Raw genomic sequence first — 26,044 nt, 5'->3', positions numbered from 1 at the left:
TAACACCGTGCCAAATTTTGTCCAAATAGCAAATGTGTACTTGTTGGATGTACTAATAATACAGATCTTACCGCCAAGATGGCGTCTATTTAGAGTGTTAAGAGCATCAGCTAACTACAATGTCACATAGCTGACATTATGGTAATAGGTTTTTTCTTCAAATGCTCAACCTTTACTTGCAACGTAGACATTACATCAAGCATGGTAACACTAATATCAAGCATGTTGTAAACTAGTAGCTTTGATTGTTTTGTTATGAGTTGTGCATTTTTTTGTCAGAATATAATTTTAGAAAAGGTCAATTACAAACACTAGTAATGCTGTTAATGATTTGCTGTGTATCTTCCTTAAACTGAAACCAGAAGGTGCTTTAAAATACCTCTTTAACTCATCATAATGCTGAAGGCACAAACCAGCAATGTCAAAAAATCTGTCAAAGAATTTTCGAGCTCCACCCCTAGATATAAAGTCATACATTAACAATTAATAAATGCTATTGCTCCACAGAACAACCACTAAAAAGATCAAGATCATTGGAACAGGGTTTTTATATAGAATAGCAAATTACCCAGTCGCTCCAATAGCTCGGCCTTGACCAACAAGAGAGTGTTCTTGTGTAAGTCTCAAAAATTCCTCTATTCTCCGGGTCTCTAACAAGAACAATATCAAGAAATTGTAAATAAGCACTGTATACAAGATATCTAATATTCTTTACCCTCATTTACACCCTCCACAACTGCAGTAAACTATTCTCCTAAAGAATTCTGGCACCAATTAAGATGGTGCAAATGTGCTTCTTTGACATATAAATAGAAAACAAAAAATCATGCATATTGCGTCAATCTATTCAACAGCCATTTTTGTTAGTTTATCTTTAAGAACATTAGTTTTTAATCCCTCAAGAGCAAAATTCTTCCAAAAAATATTGCTCGTGTAACAATTTAAATTGAGTTATCTACACTAGAACCAAATAGATTATGCCTCAGAGGCTGTATGTGATTTACATGATCCATAAACAGAGAGGTATCCCTCATATGCCATTGTCAACTATGGATATTGCTAGAGCAAACCTTGGAACAACCTCCAAAACACTGTTCTACCACTAACAAATAGTTAATCAAACAATGTTTCTTGTTCAATCAGACTTGCAACATAGAAATGAGAGCATAACATAGCAAACAAGATGCCATGAAAACCCATACACAGTAAAACATAAGGCCTTATAGGTGGAGAAACCCTCAAACAAGAAGAAAACTCTAGTGCGATTGAGTTAAACTATTCATGTCACCATGTCTCAGTTTTTACAAGTGATACAATGCATCAAAGGTCTACACAAAGCTCAACAATGGTTTAAACCAGTTCCGAACACCTGTTTTCAGTGTCAATAGTTCCAAAACCTTGCTCCTCTATATCATAGCCATGGAAAAATGAACAAAATGAAGGTTATAATGAGGTTTGCACACACTCTCATGCTTCCCACAAAGAACAACAATTACAAAAAGACTATATCTTTCCAATAACTTCCCACACTCGAAGAATATAAGAACAAATGCCAAGAAGAGGATTTGAAACACTTAAATCTTTCATATACCATGCACTTCCTGCATTTTTGTGAAACTGCTGCTTCCGCCAGACTAGCGATTACACACTTGTTATGGTAGATGGCATTTTGCTGCCTATACAAACTGGCAAATTCACTAAAATAAGATTTCTAGGTCATTTTGAGGTTTGCACTTTGTTTCAATGACTACTAGGAACATTTCATGCCATCCCAAATAGTCTCCGGACTTCATTCTAGTTTATACTTCAACAACTTGACTTGATGTTTCAAATCACACCTCCTATATTAGGAGGCTTTTGTCCCAAAAATCTATAGGAATTCAACGAATAAGGATTGATGAACCCTTCATCTTGCAAAGATGACATCTTGTTTGCACTGCAAGACAAACATCATCCAAAACTTGATAAATTTTTGTCTCCATCTAATCTAGTGCACCTGCTGTCCTCCTTCCAATTGCTCTTTTTGGGAGTGTACCCACTTTATATCTCCAACCTCAGCATTTTTTCAAAGAACAACTCTTCCATTTGAACACATCCACCTGAAGGACTTGCAAATGTCACCTTGGACTTTCCAACAAAAGGATGCAAAATAAACAGCTTCCCATTCAAGCTGAAGCCTATATTGATTCCTCATCCTATAATAGACATCTCTCATAGAAATATGACCTCCCAAAGATGATGTCACAAATATCCAATGAAATGAAATCTACAAACACTACTTCCCTAAGGCAATCGTCCCTTTTGGGAAGGTGGCAAGAGTTGTGACTCTTCACCCTCTCTTTGAGGGTTATATACACTTCATTAGGAGAAAGGCATCGAAGGAGATCAGTTCTTGGATAAGCAATCTGCATTTCAGAATACGGCAAACTTGTGTTCTAGCTAGTATTGTGGTATCCATTGTGATGACAATCTCTTATGTATTTTGGTATAGTTAATGATGAGAAATGCTAATCAATCTAGATTCCAAATTTATTTATTAAATCTACTTATTCTCCTACAAACAATCATGTACAGGTTAGTAAGGAAACACAAGTAGGGAGGTGTTGATGTGTTTTTCATACACATACGAACACAGAATAAAATACCAAGGTATCTTATCCTCTCTTGAACAAAGTTTCCCCGAATGCTAAAGATTTCGCCTAAGGATCATTCGAGAAGTCTCCAAGGTTCTTATATGTAGGGTCTCTATGTGTGGATAAGCTCTTGTGGTATGATATGATTTTGCTGGAATCACAAGGGGACTTACATTCGACTACTTGAGCATTTAATCTGCTGGAACTTGGATCCTATCTACTGGCTGGAAGATAAAGAAATATCAAAAGATATAGGGTTTTGAGAATCTAATCTAAGGCCTAGAATGCAAGAAGATGGATGAACGACTAGATGGAGTCCTATTGGGCTGGGTCTCACCATCAAATTGAACAATCTGACACCAACTCAGTGCGATCTTCTAAGGGAATTTTGAAGATGTTCAAATTGTTACACCATTAGACACTGATCACCATTCAAGTTAATGCATGAGCAAAAGACATGTAACGACTCGAGATTAAGCTTATTTTATGCCAGTTGACCACGCAGGGCACCCTTACAATCAGCAAGAGGCTAGTGGTTTAGACTAGGCGGATTCCACGCGAGTGCATTCAGTAACTTCCTTCATTCAATCTAATTAACCATCATCTAAAATGAAGATTCAACAAGAGACCATGCATATTGCAAAGAAACGACACATTTCACCATAACTTCAATGAAAATGGAGTTCATTTACAATCAAGGCAACAATTTCTTGCCTTCTCTTCCTAATCTAGTCTAACTTCTATTCTATTCACTATTAATCATTAGCCATTCTAACCTCTATGAACTAACTATTAACCTTTACAAATGAAGAGCCAAAGCTTTATACGGAGAGCTCTTTACATTTGAATGCCTTAGATTGATTTACAATCAATGTTTGGGATTACAAGATGAAAACCCTAATTAGGGTTTGTTACAACGAACTCCCTTAGCCAATGAGAAAATTACATTTCATGAGTGAGGACCAATAGGAAACTAGGGTAGGTGCCTTGAAGTTTGCACCATCACTGGTGAGTCGGGTACATTGAATCTGGACATGCTGATGTGGACCTATCTGACTGGAGGAACAGTGACTGGGATGCCACCTTGTCTGGCACTTGCTTAATCAAGGAATGTCATATCTCTTGATATTCAATATGATGATGATGAGAAGCTAACTTTGATTAACTCTTCTGAAACTATCTGCTTCTTCAACGTACCCTTGCACTGGATGAATGGTGTTTCTTTTCCTTGACTTTCTTGTGTTTGATGAAGCCTCCTTCTTGATTTCGCATTATGGTGATAGGAAGTCATGGTCAAGTCACCTTCTCTAGTACCTCACTTCGCCTTGAAGTGCTTGTAAGATCCTTCCTTTTGACATCCTATGGTTTCTACATGTGGTAGAATGAGGTCCTTGAGGATAGCTTGGTCTATTACGTGCAACTCTTTGAACACTTGAAGTCCTCCAACTTGGAAGCACTTTGAGTCCTCCTCCATGCATTTGAAGTGTCTTTAATGATCATGAAACTTGAATAGGTCCTCCTTGTCTATTCTTCCTTCTAGCCCAGTCTTCTTGATCTACAAAGAAAACAAAAGATGATTAAGTATACATAATATATTCCTTCTAACATAGCAATTCTTACCTTAAATCATCAACAAGAAGGCATTAGGATTAATTTCGCTTTAGACCCTTTGGAAGGACAGGCCCTATATTGAAATTCGCTCTGGATCCTCTCCAAGGACAGGACCTATAAAATGCACTCTGGATCCTCCCCAAGGACAAGCCCTATAATAAGATTTTCGCTCTGGATCCTCTCCAAGGATAGGACCTATAAAACTTCATTTATCATCCTTTTCTCATCAAAAACAAGTCTTTTGCCTCCAAAAATGCTTAAGAATAGGTTTTGCTTAAGGGCCTAGGCAAAACAAAAGACCTCCTAAGAATTTCGCTCTGGACCCTTTGGAAGGGTCAGGAGCGAAATTGGCATTTTTGGAAAAATTCTTCTCACTTTGAGACCACAACTCACTCAAATGCATGCCTAGGGATGCCTCTAAGTTCAATCAACCTCCATCAACGTTAGGATTGATACAAAATTGAGAGCAAAAGGAGGTTTGAAGAGAATTCGCGTTGGACCCTTTGGAAGGGTCGGGAGCTTAAGTGAAATTTGCTTTGGACCCTTTGGAAGGGTCAGGAGCGAAATTTGCCATTTAGTCTTAATTCCATCATTTCCTTTGCTCCAATCCACCTTGCAAGGCAAGTATACATTAATCTTCCCTCAACTACGCCATAGGGATAAGGTTCTTGGTCTCAAACAAGGAGTAAATAGAGGTTTTAGGAAATTTCACTTTGGACCCTTTGGAAGGGTCAAGAGCGAAATTCTTCCTTAGGCTCAATTCACACTTCCTTTCTCCTTTCTTTGCCTTGAATTTAACTTGTCAAACCTCCTTCTATCACCATCAAGTCAACTTGCCATCAATTTAGCTTAAAATAAGGTTCTTTTAGTGCATTAGATGAAATTGGGGAGTCCTTCTAGGAATTTCGCTCTGGACCCTTTGGAAGGGTCAGGAGCGAAATTTGCATTGTAGGCTCAAATCACGTTCAAATTGCCTTGGATTTGATTTTTCCACCCTTACCTTATCATACTCAAGCCAACTTGCTCTCAAAGTGGTGTCTACTCAATGTTTTTGGTGAGGAAATAAGCTATCCTAAGGATTTCGCTCTAGACCCTTTGGAAGGGTCAGAAGCTTAGAAAAATTTCGCTCTAGACGCTTTGGAAGGGTCAGGAGAGAAATTAATGTTTTAGGCTCAAATTTATCATTATTGACTTCATTTTCAACCTTTCCTCATCAAAAACAATTGTTTTACCTTCAAAAATGCTTGGGAATGAGTTAGTTCAAAGGCTTGAGCAAGATATAATGCTTCACGGAGAAATTCGCTTTGGACCCTTTGGAAGGGTCAGGAGCGAAATTGCTCTTTTCAGCTCAATTCTCATCCTTTTTCAGTTAGCTTTGCTTAAGACTTGATCTTTGATCCTTTTCTCTACCATGCATGACCACCATTTAATGTTTCTAGTGAGGAATTATGTCATTTAGGGAATTTTGCTCTGGACCCTTTGGAAGGGTCAGAAGCGAAATTGGCCTAATTGCTCAAATTCTTAACGTTTAGTGACCATGACCTACTCAAATGCATGTCTAAGGGCACCTCTAAGTTGAATCAACCTCAATTAATGCTATGGAACCTAAGCTTGATGCAAATTAGGGAGATCCAAGGAAATTAAAATTGGGGAATTAGCCTTCAATATCACTCGAACATTCATACTTTACCCTTACTCACATTGTCCTGGCTTTAGATCATGCTAACAAATCACCCTAAAGAAGTGCCTAGCTCAAAGTGTTGAATGAAAAGTGCATCTTACCAATTTCGCTTAGGTACCTTTGGAAGGACAGGAACTATCTAGGAATTTCGCTCTAGACCCTTTGGAAGGGTCAGGAGCGAAATTTGCTTTTTTGCACAAATTCCTCACTTTTCCTCATTTCACTTGGTTTAGCTCATTTCCAAAGGCATGTATAAGTCCATTTTTCATTCACTCAAGGCGTGGAATCAAGGATTTTAGCCTATGCTAGAAGCAGGAGAGGTTTTTAGAGAAATTCGCTCTCGACCCTTTGGAAGGGTCAGGAGCGAAATTCATGTTTTAAGGCCAATTTCTTCATTTTCCCCTCAACTTTGCTCTTAGACTTGGCTTTTGGGTCCTTCATCTTAATCAAGTCCATTTGCCTTCAAGGTGATGTCAACTCAATGCTTTTGATGACAAATTAGGCCTTTCTAAGGATTTCGCTTTGGACCCTTTGGAAGGGTCAGGAGCGAAATTTCCTAAAATGCTCAAATTCCTGACCTTTCTCCAAATTTTCAAGTCTAGACTTGATCATTAGGCATTTTCCTAGGATAAATAGGTCAGTTTCACATCAATCAAATGCCTAGAACTTCATCATTCATCAATTGGACCAATCTCAAACCCTCAAAGGGAAAATCCTTGATGATACTCACTCACAAACCTTCATTCACTTCCTTAACTCAAAGACATAGGTCTCAAAAGGCAAGACTCCTAGCAGGATATAAGGACTTCCTCAAACTCAATCAAGACTTAACCTAGAAACAAGAGCAAAGCCTGACCTAGAGAAGGCTTTCAAAGAGACCCTGACCTGGACCACCTACTGACCCACCTCAACTCAAGCAGACCCCCCTATCCTAATGATCTCTCTAGCAACTCTCCAATGCAAAGGCTAAAAGCCAAGACTAGACAACTAAGCAAAGAAAACTAACCCCAGAAAGCAAAAAGTAGGGGTCCCCATTTGCAATGGGGCGATGTGTGAATACGTCACAACAGGAGGTAAGAGACAGGTTCCCCTTCTAAGTAGGCCAACCCATGTTGGATGGACAAAAAACTTGTGCACCAAGGGATGTTATATCACGTCCTTAGGCTTAGTTGCGGCGAATGTTTTGGGCATCCTATTGTGCTTTCCTCTCCAATCTCTACAATGGTTGGTTGCTAGAAGTGAACTAAAGAATAGAAGCAATCATCTATTGGTTAGTAAGGAGACACGAGTAAGGAGGGCAGAGACAGGTTCCCCTTCTATGTAGGCCACCCCATGTTGGATGGATGAGAGCTCCTGCCACTTGTGGGCCAAGGGGTGTTATATCACATCCTTGGGCTTAGTTGCAGCGAATGTTCTAGGCACCCTATCGTGCTCTCCTCTTCAACCCTTACTATGGTTGATTATTGGAAATAAACCTATAAATTAGATCCACATATGAGACGTTACTTAATTTAATTGCTTATTTACTTTAAAGGTTCAATAGCTATCATATGTTTTCATTATAGAATACTATTTGTAAACAAATTCTGTTGTGGCCTTGTTACTTTGGGCAAAAATCAGGTATACCCCAATTAGGGGACATCACAATTCAAGAGTCGGAAATTGATAGAGATAGAACCTAATTTCTCTATATATGATAATAAAATGTTGGTATTCATGCATGCACTAGCTAAATTCAGATAATATCTAGTTTGTGAACAATTTGCAGTTCAAACTTCATACAAATCAAGCAACTTGAGATTTTTCTTATCACGGTGTACATTCAATGACAACAACAAAAATGCTTGAGCAAATTGCAGGCCTGTGATTTTGACATTGAATATGTCAAGAGAAAGAACAACAGGGTCACAAATGCACTCACCAAGAGACCTGAACTATTAACCAATTCTTTAGTGAAATTTGATTGTAAGGAAGAGTTGTTGGTTGAGTACACCAAATATCCACTAGCTATAGAGATGATTGAGGGTACTATTGCTGCTTCAGATAGGAATGAGAGGTATGAGGTAAAGCATGGTATTGTCTTGTACAAGAACAAAAAAATTGTGCTGCCAAGATCCAAGCTGAAACAAAAAATTATACCAACGTTTCCATAATTCTCCACTTGTTGGTCACACTGGACTTTTCAAAACTTATAAGCATGTTTGGAGTAGTTATGCTTGGAAGGGCCTAAAGAGGGGCGTATTGCAACATGCACAAGAGTGTGAAATGGGTCAAACGATGAAACATGGAATCACATACCGGGCAGATTTGCTTCAGCCCCTTCCCATTGCCCCAAAAAATGGGAATCCATGTCAATGGACTTCATTAGAAGCTTCTTTCAAGTGTCTAGGGGGAATTGTATCTTTGTAGTTGATCGTTTGACAAAGTTTGCACACTTCATCTCCATTGCCAGTGAGTTCACAGCTCCATAGGTAGCATAAATCTTCATCAAGGAGATCTTTTGTTTCATGGACTAGCGCATACTCTAGTCAACCATAAGGATGCACATTTCATTAGTGTCTTTTGGCAAGAGTTATTCAAACTGATAGGGATAGAGTTGACACTTAGCACCAATTATCATCTCCAAACCAACAACCAGACAGAGATAATGAACAAATGGGTTGAGTGATGCAGTGGTTGTATTGAGTTATCCCCTTTTAAGGAATTGTAGGGATATGATGCTCTAACTTTCACTAAACTAATACTTCCAAAGACACAAGCAGCTGCAGCAGGAGACTTCATTGATCAAAGTAGAGAGGTTTGATAGGTCCATGCGATCCGCTTCAGCATGCCTAAAATCAGCAAAAATTTATGCTGTTAGGCATCAAACAGAAAGACATTGTAAAGTAGAAGACATGGTTTTGCTTCAAATGCAATTGTATGGGAAGTCTTCTTTTATAAAAGGGTGGAACTAAAAATCTCAAAGACCCCTTCTACAGTCCTTGCAAAATAGTTCAACATATTTGTGCAGTGGCTTATGAGTTGGAGCTTCCTCCTAACAGCCAGATCCACCATATTTTTTGTTTCCTTTTTGAAAAGGGCAGTGGGACGGGTAAATAATACCTTTAAAGGATCCTCCACAGATAATCTGGACCTACATTAGCTTGCAATCACATATTCTTACAAGCACATGTTATTATATCTTGAAGGTTGGCTTCCTCGCTAGTTTTCTATGTTTCTTCGGAATCTAGAGATACAGATCAGCATAATTTTCAATAATGAATCTTGAAGAGTGTTGAAAACACACGTATTTCATTTAAGCATCAAATTATGAGTAATTAAACTCATCTTTCATGTCATTTCTATGAAAAATAATAGTAAGTTATACAATTTAACATGGTAACCATAAAACAAGAGACAAAAATATGTTGATTCTACTCTTCAGAAATTATCTGGACTCATAATAGACAACAAAGCTTGGTAAGACAGAAGAGAAATCATTAGCATGCAACACGAAAACTCACCAAAACATTTGAAATGAAGAGTTCCACGAGCTGGCAAATCAACAGGCACATGGCTGGATAGCCATATCTCGCGAACATTACTTTCTGGATGGCTATTGGAACGTTCCCCTTCCTTTGGAAATTCTCCATTCGCTGTAGCTAAAAGAAGTCCTAATACCATCAATATTGATACATCCTTGCATTCCACCCTCAGAGTTACTATGTTGATCTGAATTTCTCAGCTGGTCCGGTAATTTGCCTGAACCAGACATCATTTCAAAATGCACACTATTCTGTATATCAGTTTCTGCAATAGGTTCAGCACCAGAAACAACAATTTTCTTGTGGATCCCCTCACCTTTACATGATATTGGCTCTAAATGTTCGTCTTCAGATGGTCTAGCGGGCTCAAAATAGACAACTTTGCATAGTGCCCCACCTATATCCATACCAAAGCGTGCCATAGATGATGCACCCACCAATATATCAAACTCTATGGAACTTTCAGGGTTCAAAGGATTTGTTTCAACAGAAACAGGAGATTTGAATCCATTCTTTAGCGTGTTACAGGGCATAGAATCAGGTCTAGGCACTGACAGTACCTGGGGCTGCCTTACTCTTGTATTGCTCATGTTCACAATGTATTCAGCAATAGAAAAGCAAGCCTTTCTATAAATTATGTTCTCAAATTAGCTGATGGGTTGTCTAAATCAATTATTATCTTCACAAAATCAGTGTAGATGATGAAATGTCATATCAAATCCAGGACAAATGGGTCTAAGACTCCAAGGCTGTGCAAGACAAATATCCACAAACAAGTGCATCAGTTTTTAAAATGATCGATGGTAACCTGAATATCATATAATTCATGGAAAATGAGCACGTCACATTCTCTGAGCACAGAGGATGTAGCAAATTATTGAACTAGGCACAGAAATTGAACACCATACAAAATTTTGTATCTGACCAAATATGCAACACTTATTCAGAACTAACCCAACCCAATTCGATGATTTGACTTATACCAAATTCCCGAACTAACACTGTCAATGTCAGGACTCGATACACCATTTGACTAGAATTTTAATTTTTAATTTCTCTTGTTTGATCAAGAAATCCATCAGAGAAGTGTCATGCTATCAACTAGAAAACTACACAACGGAGAGTGTGACCAGAAAATTGTTCTCAGGCCTAGGCAACAATTGCAGGCTGACCAAAATGAAAATGCCTGTGATGCCTACAACCCAAATGGGCGCTAGGCCGCACAAAGATTATAATAACTCTACACGTACGGAAAGTATTCAGAAGACTAAATGGGCATTTTTAAAACGAAAAATTAAGGAAGAAAAATGACCAGAAAACTGTGATGGAAAAATTGAGCTCTTCTAAGGGAAATAACAAAATTGGGTACTCAATAAAATCAGCCACAGAGAGGTATACAACAATTCAAAATAGCAGTCGTGCTTGGCCATCAAAAAAATCTCAAACACAATAGCTATCAAAAAAATCTCAAACACACTATATATGTATGACATACAAAGTGATAAACATATATGTCAATTTGTATATATTCTGACATAATATACACACTACATATGTATGACATACAAAGTGATAAACATATATGTCAATTTGTATATATTCTGACATAATATTTATGTCAGAATATATACAAATTGACATATATGTTTATCACTTTGTATGTCATATATATATATAGTGATGACATCTATGTATACATCAATTTATATATATTCTGACATAAATATTTTATTTATGTCATAATATATACAAATTGACATATATGTTCATCACTTTGTATGTCAATATATATCTCAATATGTATGTACAAATATTGCTCATATAAAATTGTGTAAATAAAATATTTATGTCAGAATATATACAAATTGATGTATACATGGATGTCATCACTATATGTATATGTATGACAAATATTTTCATATATAAATTGACATGTGTGTGTGTGTGTTAAACATCTTTTAATTTTCAATGTTTTAGATTTTTTATTAATGTTTAAATGTAATAATTTAAGCCTGGAGGGGCAATGTAGCTGGTTAAGGGCTTTGGGTTCTTCCCATATAGGTCCCGAGATCGATTCTCTCTACTTTGGGTTCTTCCCATATAGGTCCCGAGATCGATTCTCTCTACTTTGGGTTAAATGGTGCCTAGTTCATTCAGGTGAGGTCGCCACTTCTAGTGGACTAGTCTTGCCTCCTCCTCCCCAAAAACCTGGCAAAAAAGTAAGACCAGGGCAATGGTAGTTGAGATCGCTAGGCTGAGTTGCAAATCTAAGTGGCATACCACTGGGTAATCAAAAAAAAAATTATAATAATTAATTTATATATGTTATACTTATATGTAAAATTAGTTTTTAGTATTATATATTTTAATTGCATATAATTATTTTTTATTTGAAAACATGTTTTATCATCTTTAATTAAATTCACAAGTGAAGACTTTTGATCTAAGTCACTTCTAGAATCACATATTTGATACCTTCACTTTCAAAACTCAAAATTCAAATTCATACATCGTCAACTACACTTGTTATGAGATGACTTAACATGTTTTAGGTTAATTCATGTACTTGGTTGATGACTTAACATGTGCGAGGTTAATTTGTGTACTTTGTTATTGTATTTAGAGATACTCAATCACTCATTTAAGATATGTTGAAATATGAGAAGAACATCTAAATCAAAGAGATTAAAAGTAAAATCTACTTTTGCATTGTCTATTTGTAACATCATTGTAGGTCCATTGCATGATTACATGATGTCCTTGATCCTTTTACTCAAAGCTATCGAGTTGTTTCTTCTAAGAGTTTAGAACCTAAGAGAGCATAAACCTTGCAATCTAACAAATTATTCAAAGGTACTTATAAGCATTACATGCTTTTACCCTAGATATTGTGTATACACTACATATTATTGTAGCTATAGATACACATTTTTATATGAGCAATATGTGTATATACATTTTGTTATATCAATTGATATAACATCATCCATAAATAAAATCTCATCAAACACCAATGTATATGGTGCAGGAGCACCCGGGGTCCCTATGTTGCCTTTGTTGGTATTTTGGTATGGTTTTGTCATTGATGTCAACACCTACTAAAACACTAGCACTTTGGGATCCAACAGTATTCACCGGCAAGCAAGTAACTATTGCACAGTTACTGGTATATGTACACCAGCAAGATATAATGATCACCAGCACTTGGAATGGCATGGAAGACACATGGTTATGACCAAGACATCGTCTGGACATCTTGTCCTGGAGTTTTGTTCATTGGTATATTCATAGTTGCATATTTGTTGTTACCGACAAATAGGTCTAGGGTTACACCGGTAGGTTTATCTTTTCCAGATCAACATGGCACGCTATGGAGATGATTAATTATTGTTATAAATGCATTAAGCCGACATGTTCAATCGGTTATTGCATCGGATATTATATTGTTTGTAAAATGTTTTAATTGTAATATCTTGTAGAGCCGACCTACTAAAATTGGTCTTAGGTTATGGTATAAATGTAAGATCTTATTTGTAAGATCAAATGTGGAATGCGAAAAAGGATTGTGTGAAGGTATATTCGAGATTAAGCAGAGCTATACATGCAGACATCATCTAAAGATTGAAGGAGGGTTTTTGTGGAAGCGTATCAGCATTACACCGGTACTGAATCCAGCATATGAAGATGCTATTTTGTGAAGTACATTCTTATTGGATTTAACCTTCCAACTATAGTCAGTGTGACTCCCATTTTGTGATTGAGTAGTGAGCTCTAGGCTGTTGGCCTTTCTGCATGTGCAGAACCCATTTATGTACACTTACTATCTGCAGTAGTATCATCTGATTGTGGGTAAGGTTTCCCACCATGGTTTTTCCCCTTACAGGGTTTTCACGTACAAATATTGGCGTTATGTGTTGTGGATGACTTTGTGTTTATGTTTCATGCACTAATCCTTATCGGTATAGCAATTAATTGTTATAATTGTCTACCGGCATACTTAACTGGTTTACCGGTATTAACCATTAAGTTGGTTAAATTTTTTTTGGTTTAAATTTATTAGACAACTGATTCACCCCCCCCCCCCCCCCCATCTTAGTTGTCTCAGGGACCTAACAGCCTCAATGAAGGCTTTTGTTTGGTTTTCTTATTTTAGTGTGGATTCAAGTTGTAATAAGGCCCATTGGCTATTTTGAGTTATTTCCAATCATTTGTAATCAATTTGTACCTCTTTGTAAGGCCTTTAGGGCCATAGGAGTCATATTTGTCTTAGAGGTCCTAGGTGGGTCAAAGTTGGTCAATGCCTCCCAATGTGTGTATGGGAGTGGAAATGATGTATTTGATGATTTTATGTCTTATTTGACATGTTTGCAAGGTTTTGGGGGGATATTTGAGTCATTTGTATAAGTTGAGCAAAAAATGTAAAAGTTGTTGACAACTTTTTAAAGCTGACAAGCAACATAAACACCAAAGGGTAGTTAAACAATTAACCAATTCAAAATATGGTTAGAGCTGTTGGGTTTGAGTTTAAATAGACCCATCAAGTGTTGAGGAGGGGTTGGACTTTTTCTGCAAATTCATGCTACAATGCTGCACTTTCCTTCATAACTCCTTGTTTTGACGTTTTGGCAAATGAGAGTGGATTCATTGGAAATGTCTCTGAGTCACCTTTCATTTGAGACTGATTTTTATTGATTTCATTAAGCTTTGACCACTTTACAAATGTTTTTTGTGAAAACTGGTCTGAAACCCTATTATTTGGGGTTTTGAGAAAGAATATTGTATATCTAACCATTCCATCAATGGATTGATTGAAGACTTGGTGGAATGGTAGGTGTAATAGTGCTCTAGATGGGTTTTTATCATTTTTTGCAGAGGAGGAGTTTGGAGAGTGATTTGAAGGCTTGAGGGCTTAACATCCCTATGTGTTAAGCTAGTTGGACAAGGTTGGAACAATAATTTGGGGTTTTGGTACCAAAAAAAGTGAAGAGAACCTAAAACCTATTGAATCCATCCATTTTGGACATGTCCTTGCATTTCATGTTGGTTTTGCAAGTTCATAAGGTGTCCTTGATATGCATATAGTGCAACAAGAGGCCTCATTGTGCACCTAGAGGATTGTTGTAGTCAAGTTTTGGTCACTTGGATACAAAACAACATCATATGGTTTCGACATATGTTGTGGTCCATCCAAAAGGGTATCTGCAAATGGTTCTAGTTTTTGTCCAAGATCAATATTTTGAAAGTTATGGTCTGTTGGTATTTTGGTATGGTTTTGTCATTGATGTCAACACCTACTAAAACACTAGCACTTTGGAGATCTAGCAACATTGACCAGCAAACAAGTAACTATTGCACAGTTGCTGGTATATAGTTCACCGGCAGGATATAATGTTCACCGGCACTTGGAATGATATGGAAGACACTTGGTAATGTCGAAGACATCGTGTGGACACTTTGTTTTGAAGAATTAATCATTGGTATAATCATATTTGCTTTTACCGACAAATAGGTCCAGGGTAACCTAGGGTTACACCGACAGGTTTATCTTTTCCAGATCAGCATGGCACGCTATGGAGATGATTTATTATTGTTGTAAATGCATTAAGCTGACATGTTTAATCGGTTATTGCATTGGATATTATATTGTTTGTAAAATGTTTTTATTGTAATATCTTGTAGAGCCGACCTACTAAAATTGGTCTTAGGTTATGGTATAAATGTAAGATCTTATTTGTAAGATCGAATGTGGAATGCGAAAAAGAATTGTGAGAAGATATATGCGAGATTAAGCAGAGCTATACATGAAGACATCTTTTGAAGGTGAAGTTAGGTTTTTGTGGAAGCATATCAACATTACACCGGTACTGATTCTAGCATATGAAGATGCTATTTTGTGCAGTACATTCTTATTGGATTTAACCATCCAACTGTAGTCAGTGTGACTCCCATTTTGTGATTGAGCAGTGAGCTCTAGGCTGTTGGCCTTTCTGCATGTGCAGACCCCATTTATGTACACTTACTATCTACAGTAGTATCATCTGATTGTGGGTAAGGTTTCCCACCGTGGTTTTTCCCCTTACAGGGTTTCCACATACAAATATTGGTGTTATGTGTTGTACTGTACAAATATCAGAGCTTAGTCCTCTTTTTGCAGAAGTTTAACAACTTGAGAAGATCCAATGACTACTAATTATTTCAAGTTTTGCAGAAGTTTAACAACTTGAGGAGATCCAATGACTACTAATTATTTCAAGAAGGACAGTCCTAAACTTGATGGAACCAACTATGGGATATGGAAGATCAGGATGGAGACACATTCGAATTGCATTGGTACAGATATCTGGGAAGTTACAAAGAATGGTTATACAATTGTTGTAGCTAGTCAAACTGCTCCAACTACCTTAGCTAAAGATGAGGAGAATGATTGCAAAGCAAGAGAAGCACTTTTGAGCGCATTATCAGATCAACAAATCATGGGATTATCAGATAGGTCTACTGCTAAAGCTATTTGGGATCATTTGGAAACACTGAATGAAGGAGATTCCACAGTCAAGATTGCAAAACTTGAAAGCTTCTGAGTCAAGTATGAACATCTGAAAATGGAAGAAGATGAAAGGATTTCTGCTTTTATGGAAAGAGTAAATGAAATTGTTTTGGGTATTAAATGTTGTGGAGGAACCTTGAGTGAGGATGAAATTGTTTCAAAAATCTTAAGAGGATTGCCACCGGCATATAAAATGAAGGTTACTGCTATAAATGAGTTGAGAACAATGCCTAATACATCAGTAACTAGGGATACATTGATTGGAAAACTTTCAGCTTTTGAAATTGAGGAATTTGGTCCCGTTGCTACTATAAAGACAGATTTGGCCTTTAAAGCATCAATATCATCTGCTCCATCATTTGACAAATCAGATTGGAAAGCCTATTATGCAAAAGAACTTGAAGAAACTAGGAAGGAGAATGAAGAGCTTGAAGAACTTGAAGCACTATTTGCAAGGAAAATGCCAAAAGGTCCTATTGGAAGTAAGTATGAAGGTAAAGCACCCTTTAAATGTTTTAACTGCAATAAGATTGGTCATATGGCTTCGAGATGCCCTGTTAGACATGCTAGACTAAGAGAAGAAGCTAGAAGGACATACAAGCCTAATTCAGAATATCAGAGATACAAATTTAAGAAGAATAAAGACAAATCCTGTTACATTGTTGATGAAGGTGTGACTAATGATTCTGATGAGGATCCAGCAGACAATGGATGGGTTTTTGTTGCTATAACAGAAGATCAACTACCACCTACTGCTCAATCGGTTAAACAAGCCCTAGCAGCTAAAGTTGAAGTAAAGGATGAATGGATCATTGACTCATGATGCTCACATCATATGACAGGAGACAAAGGTAAATTCTTGAACTTTCAAGAATATAATGGAGGTTTAGTAAAATTTGGAGATGACAAAGCCTGTTCAATCAAAGGTAAGGGTTCAATATCTCTTGACGGTAAGCATAACACTGACAATGTCTACTATGTTGAAGGATTAAAGCATAATCTTTTAAGTGTTGGTCAATTAGTTGAGAAGGGATTTCAATTACAATTTAAAAATGGAAAATGCAAAATCATGAATAGAACTGGTTTGGAAATTGCAACCGGTAATCAAACTAGAGGTAATATCTTTCATTTGAACAACAGTGAAAAGACATGCTTGATTGCACATATAGATGAAAGTTGGCTATGACATAAGAGACTATGTCATGTAAACTTTGATTGCATGGTAAAAATCAGTACTTCTAAGGTAGTTAGAGATCTACCCAAAATTGTAAAACCTCAGAATACAATTTGTAAGGAATGTCAATTTGGAAAACAAGTTAGAGCTAGTTTCAAAAGTATTTCAGAAAAATCCAATAATGCTCTTGATTTGATTCACACTGATTTATGTGGTCCAGCTAGAACTAAAAGCTTACAAGGTGATAGATATTTCATGCTAATTATTGATGATTATTCTAGAATGTGTTGGGTTACTTTTCTCAAAGAAAAATCAAAAGCACTTGGAAAGTTCAAATTGTTCAAAGCAATGGTTGAAAATGAAACTGGCACGAAAATCAAATGTTTAAGATTAGATCAAGGAGGAGAATTCACATCTAAGGACTTTAATACATTCTGTGAAGTGAATGGAATCAGAAGACAACTATCAGCACCTCAGACACCACAACAGAATGGAGTTGTTGAAAGGAAAAACAGAACTATCTTGGATGCAGCAAGAAGTATGTTATCTAAAGCAAATCTACCACATGTATATTGGAGAGAAGCAGTTAGCACAACGGTCTATACATTCAACAAAGTTCACATCAAAGGTGAAACCGGTAAGACCCCTCATGAACTATGGTTTGGTAATACTCCTACTCTTAAGTATTTCAGAATTTTTGGAAGTAAATGTTACATTATAAGAGATGAGTATATTGGCAAATTTGATCCTAGAAGTGATGAAGGAATATTTCTTGGTTATTCATCTAAGAGCAAGGCATATAGATGTTTTAACAAGAGATTGCAGAAAATTGTTGAGAGCACAAATGTAAAGATTGATGAACAATTCAGAGGAACTTCAAGGTATATAGACGTTGAACCGACAACAGAAACTATGACAAATGAACCTACACTAAATCCACCGGTACAGAATGAAGATCCAGTTACCCCAGTATCATCAGAAGATTCCACAGTAATTGAAGAACAACAAAAAACTAAGACACCTCAGTATGTAAGATTGAATCATTCTGAAGATCAGATAATTGGAAACAAGTTTAAAGGAGTTATGACAAGAGGAAGATTGGCAAATGAAGAGGTATGTCTTATTTCTCAAATTGAACCATCATATGTTAATGAGGCATGTGAAGATAAATTTTGGATTAAAGCTATGGAAGAAGAATTAGGACAAATTGAGAAAAATAATACTTGGACATTAGTTCCCCAGCCTAAAGATAAAAATGTAATTGGAACCAAATGGGTATTTAGAAACAAACTTAATGAAGATGGTAAGGTTGTCAGAAATAAAGCAAGATTAGTGTGTAAGGGATATTCTCATAAAGAAGGAGTTGATTACAATGAAACCTTTGCACCGGTAGCTAAAATTGAGGCAGTCAGATTATTCTTGGCTTTTGCAGCTCACAAGAACTACAAAGTTTATCAAATGGATATTAAATGTGCATTCTTGAATGGAGATCTTGAAGAGGAAGTCTATATTGAACAACCTGATGGATTTTCTTTGACAAATGACAATGATATGGTTTGCAGGTTAAGAAAAGCTCTATATGGATTGAAACAAGCCCCAAGAGCTTGGTATGCAAGATTGGATAAGTATCTTTTAAAGATTGGTTTTACTAAAGGAAATGCAGACAACAATTTATATTACAAAATAACTAATGATGACATCTTGATTATAGAAGTATTCATTGATGATATAATCTTTCAAGGAGAAGATGGATTATGTAAGGAATTTTCTATTAAAATGCAGCAAGAATTTGAAATGTCTATGATTGGAGAAATAAAATTCTTTTTAGGATTGCAGATTTCACAAACTGACAAAGGTATATTTTTGAGTCAATCCAAGTACTTGAAAGAGTTACTAAAGAAATTTAGGATGGAGAACTCTAAACCGGTAAGCACACCTATGACCACAAATGACAAATTATCTCAAAGGGATGAATCTACACCTGTTAATCCAACTAGATACAAATCTATGATAGGAGGTTTACTGTATTTGACACAAACCAGGCTTGATATTATGAATGCAGTATGTATTGTTTCTATATTTCAAAGTATCCTAGGGAAAATCATGAATCAATAGTAAAAAGGATTTTTCGGTACTTACAAGGAACTGCAAATCTTGGATTATGGTATCCTAGAGATGAAAATTTTGATCTATGTGCATACATAGATGCAAACTGGGCAAGAGATGTGGATGATAGAAAAAGCACCACCGGCAGAGCATTCTTTCTTGGAAAGAGATTAGTTTCTTGGTTGAGTAAGAAACAAAGTTGTACATCTTTATCAATAGCAGAATCAGAATATGTTTTAGCAGCAACTAACTGTACACAGGTACTATGACTTAAGCAAATGTTGAAAGACATAAAGGTAAAATGCAAGGAACCTATTACTATATATTGTGATAACACTGCAGCAATTGATATATCTAAGAATCTAGTATTACATTCTAAAACAAAACATGTTTCTATCAAACTGAATTTTCTAAGGGAAAAAGTGGAAGAAAAGGAGATAAAACTGGTTTATGTGAATACTAAAGAACAGCTTGCAGATATTTTCACAAAACCTTTGCCTAAGGAGACTTTTGAATATCTCAGAGATCAGCTTGGAGTCATACCACCACCGGTAGAGACTTAGAAAGTTGATGATTGTCATCAACCGACAAAATTAATAGAGAAATCTTTTATTCCGGCTTTGATGAGGAAGCTACTTCTTAGGGGGAGTAGTTGGTATTTTGAATTGATTGGTATTTTGTATATGAACTTGGTTTTATTATTGATGCTCTGCAAAAAGGATTAGAAAACCTGTTTGATGGAAACACACACAAGAGCACAAGAAACAAACGTTAGTGTTAGCAACAAAAGATTATCCTAAACAGGCATATCAAGAGAGATATTAAGCATGAAATAGAAAGCATATAAACATAGAATGAAATAGCTAATCAAGATGCTCATAGTTGCTCCTCCCTTGTTCCTCTCCTCTCCAAGTCCCAAATGAGTGTAGCTCTCAGCTTTTAGCACTAGCCATGGATGCCATATGGAGATTCAAGATGGTTGAATATGATAAGCAAATACTATGCAAGAGTAGATAGTGATGCTATGAAAAAGCTCTATGCTAATGCCAGTATAACAACAATACTCTAAAATGCTTCTCCTTTTGCTTGAGGAGAAGGGTTCTATTTATAGAAGAAATGGGGAAATGAAGGGTTAAGATTGAATGGTTTAATCAAGGGCCAAGTTTGAAAGTTGGGGATCCATGTGCACAATTGACACCAATAAAATGGTGACAAGTGTCAATATAGGATTGGGTTGAGAGAAGAGGTTGGAGGCATTAAAGGCCTGAGAAGACCTCATGGTTATCTAGAAGGTAAGGGTTAAGTCTAAATTAGGATTACCCACTGGATTAGGAGTTAATGCAAGGATAAACCTTTGTGCAAATGATTAAGAGATAATCATGGTCAAAGCATTAAAGGCTTGATGAGACCCTTGGGTTGGGTAGAGGTTGAGTCAAAACAAATGTTTTAACCATGTGGGAGGGTTTGAGGTAACCATTAATGGTTATTGGAGACTTTGGGGATTAAGTGGTTGAAGGTTGAAAGCCTTCAATGGTTATCAAAGACTTTGAGCCATTTAGTGGTTGAAGGTTGGAAGCTTTCAAAGGTTATCCAAGACTTTTAGGCTTTGAGAAGTGACTCCATTTTGCTTAGGAATGTGACAATAATTAGGGGATGGATTAAGCTAATTAGGAAGGGGTTAGAAGAATCTAGAAGGGGATTAGATTTTGCAAGTGGATTTGGTGGGTGAGGGAAAATAGGATTTTATTAAAATAAAAATTCATTTATTTCAATAAATGTGTGCAAGTTGTATTTGGATAAATATTCAAATAAATATTAATTTATTTAAATGAGAAAAAGGAAGATAAAGCATTAAAATGCTTGAAGACTTTGAGGGGAACCATTAAAGGCTTGAAGACTTTAAGGAAAACCATTACAGTCTTAAGAAGACTATAGAAGGAAGCCATCAAGTTTGAAGACTTTAAAGCCATCAAGTTTGAATACTTTAAGGGAAACCATTAAAGGTTTCAAGTGGGTGAGGATAAATAGGATTTTAAATAAATAATTTATTTAAAATAGTTGTGCAACTTGCTTTTGTAGGAAAATACAAGTGGGTGGAGGATAAAGGTGATTTAAATAAATTATTTATTTAAAATAATTGTGCAACTTGTATTTGTAGGAAAATGCAAGTGGGTGGAGGATAAAGGTGATTTTAAATAAATGATTTATTTATTTAAATGTGAGAGGTGGGATTTTGGGGGATTTAAATAAATATTAATTTATTTAAATGTGAGAGAAGATTTAATTAAATAAATATGATTTATTTATTTAATTAATGGTCTGAATTTGGTTAAGTGAATTAAATCAAATAAATTGAATAATTTATTTAATTAATAGGAGAATAGGGTTAAGATGAATTAATTAAATATTAATTTAATTAATTATTAATTGATGGTTAAATAATCAAATAAATACTAAGTATTCATTTAATTAAGTGGACAGATTTATGTGACTACATTTGCCCCTCTTTGAGACGGTGCGGTTTATCGCGTCGTTTCAAAGAAAGAAAAATAGGTGTGAAGAAATGCCCCATAAAATGTAAATTTAATGGGTGGTATGCCCCCTCGAGAGATGGGCCGAATTTTTTTTTTTTTTTTTTTTTTTTTTAAATTGATCTTTTTGGTGTTTGGATTCACGTCAGGTTCACCAAATGATGCTCTGCAAAAAGGATTAGAAAACCTGTTTGATGGAAACACACACAAGAGCACAAGAAACAAACGTTAGTGTTAGCAACAAAAGATTATCCTAAACAGGCATATCAAGAGAGATATTAAGCATGAAATAGAAAGCATATAAACATAGAATGAAATAGCTAATCAAGATGCTCATAGTTGCTCCTCCCTTGTTCCTCTCCTCTCCAAGTCCCAAATGAGTGTAGCTCTCAGCTTTTAGCACTAGCCATGGATGCCATATGGAGATTCAAGATGGTTGAATATGATAAGCAAATACTATGCAAGAGTAGATAGTGATGCTATGAAAAAGCTCTATGCTAATGCCAGTATAACAACAATACTCTAAAATGCTTCTCTTTTGCTTGAGGAGAAGGGTTCTATTTATAGAAGAAATAGGGAAATGAAGGGTTAAGATTGAGCAATCTTAACAAGGGTTAGGATTGAAAGTTGGGGATCCATGTGCACAATTGGCACCAATAAAATGGTGACAAGTTTCAACATAGGATTGGGTTGAGAGAAGAGGTTGGAGGCATTAAAGGCCTGAGAAGACCTCATGGTTATCTAGAAGGTAAGGGTCAAGTCTAAATTAAGATTACCCATTGGATTAAGAGTTAATCCAAGGATAAACCTTTGTGCAAATGTTTAAGAGATAATCATGGTCAAAGCATTAATGGCCTGATGAGACCTTTGGGTTGGGTAGAGGTTGAGTCAAAACAAATGTTTTAACCATGTGGGAGGGTTTGAGGTAACCATTAATGGTTTTTGAAGACTTTGTGGATTAAGTGGTTGAAGGTTGGAAACTTTCAAAGGTTATCCAAGACTTTGAGACATTTAGTGGTTGAAGGTTGGAAGCCTTTAATGGTTATCAAAGACTTTTAGGCTTTGAGAAGTGACTCCATTTTGCTTAGGGATATGACAATAATTAAGGGATGGATTAGGCTAATTAGGAAGGGGTTAGAAGAATCTAGAAGGGGATTAGATTTTGCAAGTGGATTTGGTGGGTGAGGGAAAATAGGATTTTATTTAAATAAAAATTCATTTATTTCAATAAATGTGTGCAAGTTGTATTTGGATAAATATTCAAATAAATATTAATTTATTTAAATGAGAAAAATGAAGATAAAGCATTTAAAATGCTTGAAGACTTTGAGGGAAACCATTAAAGGCTTGAAGACTTTAAGGAAAACCATTAAAGTCTTAAGAAGACTATAGAAGGAAGCCATCAAGTTTGAAGACTTTAAAGCCATCAAGTTTGACTACTTTAAGGGAAACCATTAAAGGTTTCAAGTGGGTGAGGATAAATAGGATTTTAAATAAATAATTTATTTAAAATAGTTGTGCAACTTGTTTTTGTAGGAAAATACAAGTGGGTGGAGGATAAAGGTGATTTAAATAAATTATTTATTTAAAATAATTGTGCAACTTGCATTTGTAGGAAAATGCAAGTGGGTGGAGGATAAAGGTGATTTAAATAAATTATTTATTTAAAATAATTGTGCAACTTGCATTTGTAGGAAAATGCAAGTGGGTGGAGGATAAAGGTGATTTAAATAAATGATTTATTTATTTAAATGTGAGAGGTGGGATTTTGGGGGTTTTAAATAAATATTAATTTATTTAAATGTGAGAGAAGATTTAATTAAATAAATATGATTTATTTATTTAATTAATGGTCTGAATTTGGTTAAGTGAATTAAATCAAATAAATTGAATAATTTATTTAATTAATAGGAGAATAGGGTTAAGATGAATTAATTAAATATTAATTTAATTAATTATTAATTGATGGTTAAATAATCAAATAAATACTAAGTATTCATTTAATTAAGTGGACAGATTTATGTGACTACAATTATAACTTTGACATTTGATGTCAAAGGGGGAGAGATATCTATGGAAAAACACACAATCTTTTAAAGGAGAGATTAGTATTGAAAATATTTGGACAAACACATATTGCTCTCAGGGGGAGAGATTGTTGTTTAGAGATTGTTGGTTTTTGGTTTTTGGCATTTCTGTTTTGGCACTTTGATGGTTTTTCCATCTTGTGTTGCCATCAATGCCAAAGGGGGAGATTGTTGGTATTTTGGTATGGTTTTGTCATTGATGTCAACACCTACTAAAACACTAGCACTTTGGAGATCCAGCAACATTCACCGGCAAGCAAGTAACTATTGCATAGTTATTGGTATACAGTTCACCAGCAGGATATAATGTTCACCGGCACTTGGAATGATATGGAAGACACTTGGTAATGTCGAAGACATCGTGTGGACACTTTGTTTTGAAGAATTAATCATTGGTATAATCATATTTGCATATTTGCTTTTACCGACAAATAGGTCCAGGGTAACCTAGGGTTACACCGACAGGTTTATCTTTTCCAGATCAGCATGGCACGCTATGGAGATGATTTATTATTGTTGTAAATGCATTAAGCCGACATGTTTAATCGGTTATTGCATCAAATATTATATTGTTTGTAAAATGTTTTTATTGTAATATCTTGTAGAGCCAACCTACTAAAATTGGTCTTAGGTTATGGTATAAATGTAAGATCTTATTTGTAAGATTGAATGTGGAATGCAAAAAAGAATTGTGAGAAGATATATGCGAGATTAAGCAGAGCTATACACGAAGACATCTTTTGAAGGTGAAGTTAGGTTTTTGTGGAAGCGTATCAGCATTACACCGATACTGAATCCAGCATATGAATATGCTATTTTGTGCAGTACATTCTTATTGGATTTAACCATCCAACCGTAGTCAGTGTGACTCCCATTCTGTGATTGAGCAGTGAGATCTAGGCTGTTGGCCTTTCTGCATGTGCAGACCCCATTTATGTACACTTACTATCTGTAGTAGTATCATCTGATTGTGGGTAAGGTTTCCCACCGTGGTTTTTCCCCTTACAGGGTTTCCACGTACAAATATTGGTGTTATGTGTTGTGGATGACTTTATGTTTATGTTTCATGCATTAATCTTTACGGGTATAGCAATTAATTGTTAACACTATCTACCGGCATACTAAATTGGTTTACCGGTATTAAGCATTAAGTTGGTTAAGTTGCTTTTGGTTTAAATTTATTTGACAACTGATTCACTCCCCCCCCCCCCTTCTCAGTTGTCTCTGGGACCTAACATGGTCAAAATTCTCTTTGAGTAGGGCTACAAGGACCTAGTCTCCTCTAGGAAGCCAATGGTGTAGAATGGCCTAAAAGGGTTTGTGTCAATGATAAATTTGGTTGGTTTGAGGGAATTTGGGTTTGTGAGCACCCTCAGATTCCTTCCCTTACCCTTGTTATGGACTATTGCTCTGTTGTCTCAAATTGTCATGTTGGAAGACATAGCCTTGAGTAGAGAACGTTGGGATGAGTACTCTCATGTGTAGGTTTGTGTTTAAGTTTGAAACTAGAGTCTTGGTGAGTTGATACACCTCCATACCCCTCTACATAAATATAATATATAAATTTATGTCATTTTACCATAAAATGACATAACTATTTGTAACACATACAAATATTTATGTCATTTTATCATAAAATAATAAAATGACATAAATATTTGTATTTGTGTCATATTAATATATATAAATTGACATATAGAAACATGCCATCACTTTGTATGTCTTGTATAGATAATGTGACACATATAATATTACATAAATATTTATGTACACAAAGTGACATACATATAGTGACATGCATATATACAAAAAATGTTTTATATAAAATAATATAACTTTTTATGTCTAAATATATAATGACATACATGTCATTGTGTGTGTATATATGTATGTATATGTATATGTATATGCATATACACATATGTATGTATGTATGTATGTATGTATGCATGTGTTACATGAAGGTGTATCAAGTTTTTACAAAAGAAACTCCAAAAATAAATAAAAATAGTTAAATGAAGAGGGTTAAGAATATTGGAAATAAAAGACCATATCAAAAAGTTTAAAAAACAAAAACAAAGGAGGGTTAATGATATTTGAAATAGAAGATCATATGTTTAAAGGAAAATTCAAATAAAAGAACAAATTGAGGA

The 26,044-nt window shown here is 35.6% G+C and overlaps 1 protein-coding gene across 2 annotated transcripts in view; it reads right to left on the bottom strand.

Moving 5' to 3' along the window:
* The window catches only part of LOC131032408 (uncharacterized), a 70,983-nt gene extending 61,079 nt beyond the window's left edge, over positions 1–9,904 (bottom strand). The window contains exons 1-4 of one of the 2 annotated variants that reach the window (XM_057963376.2): positions 9,766–9,904; positions 9,429–9,666; positions 569–650; positions 380–457 (exon numbers count right to left, since the gene is read on the bottom strand). In XM_057963376.2, the coding sequence (XP_057819359.2) occupies positions 380–457; positions 569–650; positions 9,429–9,588 (320 nt within the window). In that variant the 5' untranslated portion in view covers positions 9,589–9,666; positions 9,766–9,904. Of the gene's footprint in view, positions 1–379; positions 458–568; positions 651–9,428; positions 9,667–9,765 lie in introns of those variants that run through there. The other variant, XM_057963377.2, reaches the window with a different exon arrangement.
* Between the last annotated feature and the right edge of the window lie 16,140 nt (positions 9,905–26,044).

This window comes from Cryptomeria japonica, chromosome 8 (assembly GCF_030272615.1).
Source record: "Cryptomeria japonica chromosome 8, Sugi_1.0, whole genome shotgun sequence".
Taxonomy (NCBI): Eukaryota; Viridiplantae; Streptophyta; class Pinopsida; order Cupressales; family Cupressaceae; genus Cryptomeria; species Cryptomeria japonica.
Note: the sequence above shows the minus strand (reverse complement) of the source record. Positions and strands in the feature narration are given on the sequence as shown.